At 34.0% G+C, this 12,245-nt stretch overlaps 1 protein-coding gene across 1 annotated transcript in view; it reads right to left on the minus strand.

The window, feature by feature from the left end:
* The window catches only part of LOC113469595, a 5,423-nt gene extending 3,317 nt beyond the window's left edge, over positions 1–2,106 (minus strand). Inside the window, exon 1 of the mRNA XM_026827436.1 lies at positions 1,838–2,106. Coding sequence (XP_026683237.1) covers positions 1,838–2,079 — 242 coding nt within the window. The 5' untranslated portion in view covers positions 2,080–2,106. The remainder of the gene's footprint in view (positions 1–1,837) is intronic.
* Positions 2,107–12,245: the final 10,139 nt, after the last annotated feature.

The raw sequence follows: 12,245 nt of genomic DNA on the forward strand, positions 1-12,245 counted from the left end.
AATGGGGATCTTCGGTACCTGGGACTGTAAGCAGATATAGTTTTTATCCCTAGTTCATGAATATAGAATGGAAATGGAATGGTAATGGCCTACCTTTGGCTTGGGTGGTCAGTGAACGAACAAAGCCTCAGAACCTGCTCTAACGCTACCTTAGAAGGTAGCAAAAGTAAAGAAGAGAGAAGGAGGGATTAGATAGAAAAGGAAAACTTTTACCACCCGGTCCAGCAGCGATGAGGTGGTGGTTCTGGTTGCGAGGCGAGGCTTTTCAAACGAGGCAAAGGGCTAGGGTTCCATGAGAAGTGCGACTTAAGGCGAGAGGATCAAATTCAGCTGTCAGCAAGTTAAAAGCTTTTTCTTAACAATTTTGTTGACGGATCAAACATGTCAAACCGGAGAGGCGGAAATTCGGAATGACCGATAAGAAGTGCGCAAGATCAAAAAAAGCAAAGAGAGGCCATTTTGATTGTGTTGTACAAATGGTATTTTCTATACTAAACCACGGCGCTTTTTGGAGCGTGCATTGCGTATTGCATAGATAGAATTTTAAGGGGCACTATTTTCAACATTCTCCTTTTACTATACGTACTTATCTACAGACCTACAATCTTCACAATAAAATTTATAACAAAACGATTGAATTAAATTAATTGATAAATCTTTTTCAGTAATTATTGTAATTAAGTTGAGCAACTTAAAAGATTTGAATAATTTTATTATAAAGATTTTTCATTTGGGAATAAAAATGGGGAATTTTCTATTCTCTCTTTTGTTATTGTTAATAATAATGCAACAAATTGTAATTTCCATTTGCCCCTGCCATTTTTAAAATTTTAAATTTGAAAAAGTTTTCAAATCCCAGCTTAAAAAATAAAGTACCTTTTTCTTCTTCCTCTCCTTCTTCTTCCTCTCTTTCTTCTTCCTCTTCTTCCTCTCTTTCTTCTTCTTCCTCTTCTTCTTCCTCTCTTTCTTCTTCTTCTTCTACTTCCTCTCTTTATTCTTCTTCCTCTCTTTCTTCTTCTTCTTCTTCTTCTACTTCGTCTCTTTATTCTTCTTCCTCTCTTTCTTCTTCTTCCTCTTTTTTTTTCTTCTTCCTCTCTTTCTTCTTCCTCTTCTCCTTCTTCTTTCTCTCTTTCTTCTTCTTCCTCTTCTCCTTCTTCCTCTCATTTTTCTTCCTCTTCTCCTTCTTCCTCTCTTTCTTCTTCTTCTCCTTCTCCTTTTCCTCCTCATTCTTCTTCGCCTTGACCCGCGTTCAGACGGGGTCGGCATTTTTCCTCAGGCTCTTAATCAGCCCTATATTAGGGCAGTGCAGGCGAGATTTAACTGATTACAAAATTTGCGAGTAATAAAGTGACTTTGTGAGCCACTATCCAAGAGGAAGCGAGCTTTATGTTTGTTACCTTCCTTGTCATGTACGAGAACCTGTACAGTTGAAAGCAGAATAGTTTCACTAGTTGTACAATTGTTTCTCCCCACCAATGAATACGTTGAAACAGCACAGGTGGTGCTTCCTCCCTTAGGGGGTTGATCATTGACGGGTTGCTCCCGAGGGGGTCCAATGTTGATGACTGGGAAGTGAAGTAGGCTATGATGTCTTTTGCTGCATTTTGAGCAGACACTCTTTGATGAACATTCCTTGACACTGTGACTATGGCCAAGACAATTGAGACACTGCCCTTCATTCTTAACCAGATTGTATCGGTCTCTAGGAGCCATAGAGTGGAATTTGGGGCACCGATACAAGAAGTGGGCACCTTTCTGATTCTGACACAACAAACAATCACGAGACCCTTCATTCTTAACCAGATTGTATCGGTCTCTAGGAGCCATAGAGTGGAATTTGGGGCACCGATACAAGAAGTGGGCACCTTTCTGACACAACAAACAATCACGAGGTCCAGAGGAGGCTGGATCTGTAACTAGAAAGGTTTGAGACACTCTGGGTTTAGTGGGGTTCCATACAGGCTTGCCCATGGCTGCACCACTAGGGCCACTACTACTATTACTGCTAGTAGGTTGCACCCGATTTAATATTTTAGCCTGCTCTTTGACAAATTCTAACATTTTCTTAAATGTGGGCATTTCATCTTTCTGAAGGGAGCGTTCAAATAGACTAGAAAGGTTTGAGACACTCTGGGTTTAGTGGGGTTCCATACAGGCTTGCCCATGGCTGCACCACTAGGGCCACTACTACTATTACCGCTAGTGGGTTGCACCCGATTTAATATTTGAAAGATCATCAATGTCTAGGGCTTTCAACGCAGACACTGCGGTGCCAAATTTTTCTACAAAATTGTTCAAGGAAACAACTGATTCTGTTTTAGATGGTTTATAGTTCAAAATCAAATCAAGATAATTACTAGCAAGTACCCGTTTATCATTGTACTTATCTACTAGAGTTAAAAAAAAAAAAAAAAAAAAAAAAAAACGTTGGAATGATTCCAAACCGTTTGATTGGTGGAGAGTTAGATAAGAGGAAAAGGAGGGGAGAGAGAGTTGGAGGGGAAAGAGGGAGGGTAATAGAGAGAGGATCATGTAGGTCATTGTAGGTAGGTATTCGCATTGAATAATTCTATGATTGTAATTCTATTCGCATTGAATAATTCTATGATTGTAATTCTATTCGCATTGAATATTTTTTATTTTATTTATTTATTTAATATACCTTATTTATACTGTCGGCTAAGACTAAAAAGTCCCATTATGCCAACAGCCAACAGAATAATTCTATGATTGTACGCTTCTATATTCTATTCTCCATTGTAGAACTTGTAACACATTGACCAAAATTCCTTGCAAATAGAATTGAATATTGAATTCATTCGATATATTATACATTATTTCCCCCCAAATATCCCACTTCATTGAGAAAAAAAGGTCCCGAAAACAATATAAAACGAAAATCGTACAAATCCCTTTCTTTTTTTTTTCCCGAAATATGAGAAAAAAACCCGCTAACAAATAATACTATATCCTTTAGAAAAATATTGCTGCAGAGGATTTAGGGACTTTTAGGGTTGAGGGGGGAGGAGGGAGGGAATGGAGGAGAGGGAAAAGGGGAATGAATGCGAGAGAGAGAAGAGAGAGAAAAAAAAAACGAGAAGCGAGGGAGAACCCCCACGAAAAAGGCTGAACTGATAAAAATAAAAAAGAAACCAAATACCTAAAAATAATGTAGAAGAAGAAAAAGACAAGAGGAAGAAGAGGTAATAATAATAATAATAATAATAATAATAATAATAATAATAATAATAATAATAATAATAATAATAATAATAATAATAATAATAATAATAATAATAATAATAATAATAATAATAATAATAATAATAATAATAATAATAATAATAATAATAATAATAATAATAATAATAATAATAATAATAATAATAATAATAATAATAATAATAATAATAATAATAATAATAATAATAATAATAATAATAATAATAATAATAATAATAATAATAATAATAATAATAATAATAATAATAATAATAATAATAATAATAATAATAATAATAATAATAATAATAATAATAATAATAATAATAATAATAATAATAATAATAATAATAATAATAATAATAATAATAATAATAATAATAATAATAATAATAATAATAATAATAATAATAATAATAATAATAATAATAATAATAATAATAATAATAATAATAATAATAATAATAATAATAATAATAATAATAATAATAATAATAATAATAATAATAATAATAATAATAATAATAATAATAATAATAATAATAATAATAATAATAATAATAATAATAATAATAATAATAATAATAATAATAATAATAATAATAATAATAATAATAATAATAATAATAATAATAATAATAATAATAATAATAATAATAATAATAATAATAATAATAATAATAATAATAATAATAATAATAATAATAATAATAATAATAATAATAATAATAATAATAATAATAATAATAATAATAATAATAATAATAATAATAATAATAATAATAATAATAATAATAATAATAATAATAATAATAATAATAATAATAATAATAATAATAATAATAATAATAATAATAATAATAATAATAATAATAATAATAATAATAATAATAATAATAATAATAATAATAATAATAATAATAATAATAATAATAATAATAATAATAATAATAATAATAATAATAATAATAATAATAATAATAATAATAATAATAATAATAATAATAATAATAATAATAATAATAATAATAATAATAATAATAATAATAATAATAATAATAATAATAATAATAATAATAATAATAATAATAATAATAATAATAATAATAATAATAATAATAATAATAATAATAATAATAATAATAATAATAATAATAATAATAATAATAATAATAATAATAATAATAATAATAATAATAATAATAATAATAATAATAATAATAATAATAATAATAATAATAATAATAATAATAATAATAATAATAATAATAATAATAATAATAATAATAATAATAATAATAATAATAATAATAATAATAATAATAATAATAATAATAATAATAATAATAATAATAATAATAATAATAATAATAATAATAATAATAATAATAATAATAATAATAATAATAATAATAATAATAATAATAATAATAATAATAATAATAATAATAATAATAATAATAATAATAATAATAATAATAATAATAATAATAATAATAATAATAATAATAATAATAATAATAATAATAATAATAATAATAATAATAATAATAATAATAATAATAATAATAATAATAATAATAATAATAATAATAATAATAATAATAATAATAATAATAATAATAATAATAATAATAATAATAATAATAATAATAATAATAATAATAATAATAATAATAATAATAATAATAATAATAATAATAATAATAATAATAACAATAAATATTTAAACAATTTACTGACATGAACCCTTGTTTTCTTTATGTTTCAGGGTCAAAGGCCGTCAAGGTTTTAGAGATCAAATATATATGGACCCGATCCCTATCCAGGATTGATACATTGATAGGTACCTAATATTGTATACCTAATATAGGCACTCCACGAACTATACGTTCAAATCTACCTCTGTAGGTATTTAATTTGATTTATAGAATTAATGCAAAAACACTCTCACGCTGATTCATCGGAATTATAGGAAATTGAATTTTAATTCATTTGGAAGGAATTTCCATTCAAACGATATGAAGCTCACTTTCGGAGCTTAATTGATTCGGAAGTTTAAAGTCTTTAGAGTCTAAAGATTGAAAACAATCAAATGAGGAACAATAGAATAAAATAGGTTAGAATAGAATAGAATGGAGTAGAATAGAATTATAGCTTCCTTTTGTTTCTACTCTAATTAAGATAAGACATCAGTGGAGGACTTGGAGAGTTGAGAGTTTTTTCAAAGGGTAAGCTAAACCCATATCCCACTCTTGGAATAAAGGTTGATTTTTTTAAAGAGGTTTGACAGAAGGAACTCTGAACTGCTAAGGAAATCGAAGAGACTTGACGACAGTATAGGAGAAAGCCAGTCGTACTGAGAACGAACCTTACCCGTTGAGGATAATATCCGCCCCGGGTGGGAATCGAGCCCGCGGCCTAGCGCTTACAAGACAGACACGCTACCCTCAAAGCTAACTAGACTGGGCAGTCGTCTTCTGCAGTTCTGCTGTAGATTTTATGCCTTCACTTGAACTCGCCAAGACTTGAAGTCTAAAACCTAGAACTGCAGAGCTTTAGAACAACTTGCAGACCATGACAAAAACCTTCACAGACCTTTACAAAAACCTGCAGACCTTGACAAAAACCTTGACAGACCCTTACAAATACTTGCAGACCTTATCAAAAACCTGCAGACCATTATAAAAACCTGCAGACCTTGACAAAAACCTTCACAGACCTTTACAAATACTTGCAGACCTTATCAAACACCTGCAGACCTTGACAAAAACCTTCACAGACCTTTACAAATACTTGCAGACCTTATCAAACACCTGCAGACCTTGACAAAAACCTTCACAGACCTTTACAAATACTTGCAGACCTTATCAAACACCTGCAGACCTTGACAAAAACCTTCACAGACCTTTACAAATACTTGCAGACCTTATCAAACACCTGCAGACCTTGACAAAAACCTTCACAGACCTTTACAAATACTTGCAGACCTTATCAAACACCTGCAGACCTTGACAAAAACCTTCACAGACATTTACAAATACTTGCAGACCTTATCAAAAACCTGCAGACCATTATAAAAACCTGCAGACCTTGACAAAAACCTTCACAGACCTTATCAAAAACCTGCAGACCTTGACAAAAACCTTCACAGACCTTTACAAATACTTGCAGACCTTATCAAACACCTGCAGACCTTGACAAAAACCTTCACAGACCTTTACAAATACTTGCAGACCTTATCAAAAACCTGCAGACCTTGACAAAAACCTTCACAGACCCTTACAAATACTTGCAGACCTTATCAAAAACCTGCAGACCTTGACAAAAACATTCAGACCTTTACAAATAGGTACTTACCGACCTTTACAAAAATCTGCAGAGCTTTATAACAAACTGCAGACCTTGACAAAAACCTTCAGACCTTTACAAATACCTGCAAACCTTGACAAAAACCTTCAGATTTTTACAAATACCTGCAAACCTTGTTAACCTTACAGACCTTCACAAAAACCTGCAGACTTTTACAAATAACTGCAAACCTTGCAGACCTTCACAAAAACCTTTAAACCTATATACAAATACCTGCAAACCTTGCAGACCTTCACAAAAACCTGCAGACCTTTACAAAAACCTGCAGAGCTTTATAACAAACTGCAGACCTTGACAAAAACCTTCAGACCTTTACAAATACCAAAACCTGCAGAGCTTTAAAACAAACCGCAGACCTTGAAAAAAACTTGCAGAAATGAAAAAAAAAAAAAAAAAAAAAAAAAAAACTCTTGAATTCAGCAAATAATAAAACACGAAACGCAGAATATTGCACAAAGAAAAGAATGGGAATCAAGATGGAAAAATAAAAAAATACCTGCACCTTCTTTTTACGTTCTCCTTTGCGTGCTTTAACCCGTTGGGGTTATTTTGGCCACCTGTTGAAAACAGTCCCCTATCCGGCCATTCACGATCAGACCGTCTGACAGATCTGGGCCTGTGGGTCTGTCAGACTGTCTGAGCATGAATAGCCGGCATTATCTGACAAGAGTGATGGGCTAATAAAATCAATTAATGCGCAAGCCTAGTTAGCTTGGAGGGTAGCGCGTCTGTCTTGTTAAGCGTTCGCAAGTTCGATGTCCGGACCGGATGGATTTTATCCTAAACAGATAAGTTTCGTTCTCGGAACGGCTGGCTTTCTCCTATCCTGTCCTCCTTCTCTCTTTTCTTTCGGGACGATAAGACCTCAGCAGTTACAGTTCCCTCTATCAAACCTCTTCCATATCTTATTGGCCGAAATTGAACCCACGTCCTCCTGCTTACCAGACGACCATCTTGAACCCTAATGCACCACCGAGGTGCCTACATGGCCATAGATAATTCCGAAAGAATAGGGCAAAAGAAATAAAATTATCTAACATATCCGAGAGACCCGAGTACTCACCGTTCTTGGAACAATGATAATATCAATGGATTATATCTCATCCTATATTGCCCTCTAAAGTGATTTGGAAAGAATACAACTTTACAAAGAAAGATGTGGGAGCTGGGAGGGGAGAGAAATTGAAAATAAAGAGAAGCTCGGATGAAACGGAGGAGAAAAAATAAATGAGACAAAACAATAGATTAGGGAGAAGGAGGAGAAGAAGAAAAAGAGGAAGAAGAAGGAGAAGAAGAAGAGGAACAACAAGGAGAAGAAGAGGAACAACAAGGAGAAGAAGAAGAAGAAGAAGGAGAAGAAGAAGAAGAAGAAGGAAAAAGTAGTAATAGAAGAAGAGAAACAAAACGTAGGAAAAAGAAGGGGAATAGGAGTAAAAAAAAGGAGAAGAAGAAGAGGAGCAGGAGAAGAAGAAGAAGAAGAAGAAGAAGAAGAAGAAGAAGAAGAGGAGGGGAAGTAAATAAAGAACGTGAAGGAAAGACAAACAAAAAGAAAGAAAAAGGAAAAAAGAAAGAAAGTGTCTCATTTTGTAAAAACTTTATAGTAGGTGTCACAGAAGATGGCGATGTTTTTCCAATTTGAAATCCTGAAAGGATAACGTCAAACAAGTTAAAGTAAATATACCTACCTCTCATACATTAAGGTGCGTCCACACATAGGCGACTGGCCGTCGATCGACATGAATCGCCCATACTGCCTCTATTGACAACATATAGATTCAACTCATCAATCGATTGACGAGACGCGATGGCCGGTCGACTAAACACACCTTTAAAAGAGAGAGAGAGAAAGAAAAGAGAGAAAGAGAGAGAGAGAGAGAGAGAGAGAGAGAAAGAGAGAGAGAGATGTGTTCGTTTCGTCAAAAAGTGAAGTAGTAAGTATTCGTTTCAATACAACCCAACTGTTAAGAAGGGATATTTACAAATTTACGGAATCTTCAATCAAGAAAACGGCCTTCTTTTGCTTGAACAAATGAAATCTTCAACAGAGCAAAGCCAAAGATTTACACAGATAGTGGATAGGGGCAAAAGCAAAGCAAAGTAAATTGGGCTCTGGGGACACATTAGGAAATAATAACCCGGGAAAAAAGCACATAAAAATTCGATTCTAGGTCTGGGTTATAATGTGGCCACATTTACCATTATGAACATGACCTAACACTATAATATTGCTATAAACATGACCTAACAATGTTGTAATTTTGAGTTATTTCTCTGGGAATATGACATTACAGGTGTCTTAGGATCAACTTGAAAAAGAAAGAAAAAGAGGTTTGATAGATGACAATGTACTTAATTGTGAAAATGTAATTGCCAAGGTCTTATTCTAACCAAAATGAAGAGGGAGAAAGAAAACAGGATAGGAGAAAGCCAGCCTTTTCGAGAAGGAACCTTATCTATTTAGGATAAAATCCACCCCGGAAGGTAATCGAACCCGCGACCTAGCGCTTACAGGGCAGACGTGTTACCCTTGAAGCTAACTAGGCTCATTTGAAAGGCTGGAATAGGGCGAAGGAGTCCTTTTAAATATCAAAAATTCAAAATCAAATCATGAATCTTTGTGGTAAAGCAGAGAGCTTTTTCACAACTTTGTGGGTATCACAGTATTAATGTCTTCCATTAACTCAATCATCATATTTATTATCGCTCGTCTCTTCGACTTGTAATGCCGCCACTGGTCGCCCCTCGATTAAAGTAGCTACTCAATTGTCCTCACGAGGCTGAGTGCACCCCGAACTCCAAGCACAGAGCCGAAAAAAAACCTTGGCCCCGCCGGGAATCGAACCCGGACCTCCTGCGTGCAAGCCTAGTGTGATACCCACTCTCGGCCAGGTTGCTGATTCCTTTTAAATATTATTGTTTTCAATATCTCGTCAGGGATTGAATCCTTACATTCCTCACCGTTCTGATAACCATTGGTCCGAGTAGATAATAACCTCATTTTAGATTTACCTATCCCTAGACCTATTTTACCTGTGGTTCGTTTGGTTCGTAATGAAAGGCCAAAAGATTCTGAGCTTCTGACTTCTGTGAAGCGTACAAAAAGGCCAGGGTTAACCTCGTTTGGTTCGTAATGAAAGGCCAAAAGATTCTGAGCTTCTGACTTCTGAAGCGGACAAAAAGGCCACATAGGGTTAACCTAAAAAAAAAGTAGGAGAGGGCAGAGGGAGGTTAAATAAATAAATAAATAAAATAACGACGCCATTAGGAATAAACCAACACTTGAAATTTGTGTTATGGGGCTTTTTGTAAGTTCTTTTATTTTCAGTTATATTCTTTTTATGGCTTACAAGAAGTCACGATGAATTTAAGGAGAAAAATAGGTACCCACGACAAAAAAGTTCAAGAAGCAAAAAATTTTCGAAAAAGAAACTGGTGGTTGACACACGCGTGGTAATTTGGCGCAAGACCCGTTTTTCACGAAACCGTTAGGCCAGCCACTCACTATCAGTTGGAACTGACGACAGATATACCTGATCAGGTCTACCTAATAGTGGGAGTGCTTATCAGGTGTCAGGTAGGCCTGACAGACGGAACTTTTCAGCCGTACCTGTTGGATCTACCTGATATAATGTGTGTTTATCACGTGTCAGGTATACCTGATCAGGTGTACCTGTCAGGTCTACCTGATAGTGAGTCAGGTCTACCTGATAGCCTTAGTATTTGGCTTTCGGAAACTGAAACGATTTCAACGGCGTCCCATCTTGTATTTCCTATGGTTTAGTAATGGCGCTATCACGCCAAAAGAGGGGAAACGAGCTTCAGAAGAGGGGAAATTATTACGAGTAGTATGTATTGTCCTTTTCGAAACTGACACGATATCCCGGGGGGGTGGGTACGTGCCGCCGAGGGAGGGGTCCTGAAGGGTGTGTGCCGTTGAATGAGTGGTTTATGTTGTTTTTAAACTCCTCTGGGTGGCACGATATCCCATTTCGTCGTGGTAGCGCCTGTACTAAATTATCGGCCTATTTGGCCTGCCAGCATCTGGGAGAGGGAAACCTTTCGTCACAGAAAAATTCCTAAATCGTGTAACAACAACCTAACTTATTGACAGTCCAAATAAATTCTGTGCGCTTCCAGGTACAAAGGTGAAATATTGGATTCATTTTCTTCTTCTACTCCGTCTTCTCCCTCCTCCTCTTATTCCTCTTCTTCTTCTTCCTCCTCCTCCTCTGCTTGTCCTCCTTCTTCTTCTTCTTCTTCTTCTTCTTCTTCTTCCTTTCTTTCTCCTTCTTCTTCTTCCTCCTCCTCTTCTTCTTCTCATACTTTTTCTTGTTCTTTTGCGTGGGTTCATTTTTATTTTTAGTATATTCTTAGTATCTCGTTTTTCTTCGTATTCTTTGACGAGACGGGTGAAATGCTCCCCAAGACAGACGAACTTTTTTACTTTCTATTACCTACTTCGAATGCTCTTCAGGCGATGCTGTTGCTTCAGGTGTAGTATGTCATCCAGGGCCTATTTAGGGGGTGAGAGGGTCCGCCCTCCCCTCCCCCCTCGAGTTTCCTTTTTCTCCTTCACTATAGGCCAGATTCCGAAAATTTGGAGCATCCAAATCCCCCTCCCCCAATCCATTGTGTTTGGAGAGAGAGAAGAGAGAGAGAGAGAGAGAGAGAGAGAGAGAGAGAGAGAGAGAGAGAGAGAGAAAGGAAGAGGGAGAGAGAGATAAGTACCTGAAATAAAGAATGGGAAAAAAAACACAAATAAATTTTATTTGGGTTATTAACCATGAATTTGTGGAGTTTTTTTCTCTCTCTCTATCTCTTTCTCTCTCTCTCTCTCTCTCTCTTCTTCATTCTCTCTCTCTCTCTCTCTCTCTTCTTCATTCTCTCATTTCTCCCCCTTTTTATTCCACTTTGCTTTTCTCTTTCCTCCTGAACCTCATCCTGCTCATCTTTCTTCTTCTTCTTCTTCTTCTTCTTCTTCTTCTTCTTCTCCTCCTCCATCTGTTCCTTCTTCTCATCCTTCTCCTTCTCCTCCTCCTTCTTCTTCTTCTCCTCCTCCTTCTGTTCCTTCTTCTCGTTCTTCTTCTTCTTCTTCTCCTTCTCGTCCTTCTTCTTCTTCTCGTCCTTCTCCTTCTCCTTCTTCTTCTCCTTCTCCTTCTCCTTCTTCTTCTTCTCCTCCTTCTGTTCCTTCTTCTCGTCCTTCTTCTTCTTCTTCTTCTTCTTCTTCTTCTTCTTCTTCTATGTTACCTTGTTACCTATGTAATCTACATTGTATTATTTTATTACTAGGTACATAGCTACGTAGGTATGAAAGGTACAAAGCAGAGAGAGAGAGAGAGAGAGAGAGAGAGAGAATCTGGGTTAAGTGGTGCTTTGGGCTTGAGGAGAGCTTAACAAAAATATTTTATGGCTGAAATAATAATAATAATACCCCCAAAATATATTTATTTCTTTATCCCATTTTTTTTCTGCAAAGCAGGAGGTGGTTCTTCTCTCTCTCTCCCTCTCCCCCCCCCCCTTTATAAGTTTCATGTTAAAGTTGACTCCGTGTTTGAAACATTTCCGAGTTTCATGTTTCAATCTCAGAAGTGTTTTTTTTTTTTTTTTTATTGGTTTCAAATTTTTTTGAAACAAAGTAGGTATAGGAAGAT

This window comes from Diaphorina citri, unplaced genomic scaffold (assembly GCF_000475195.1).
Source record: "Diaphorina citri unplaced genomic scaffold, Diaci psyllid genome assembly version 1.1 scaffold1149, whole genome shotgun sequence".
NCBI classification, from domain to species: domain Eukaryota; kingdom Metazoa; phylum Arthropoda; class Insecta; order Hemiptera; family Psyllidae; genus Diaphorina; species Diaphorina citri.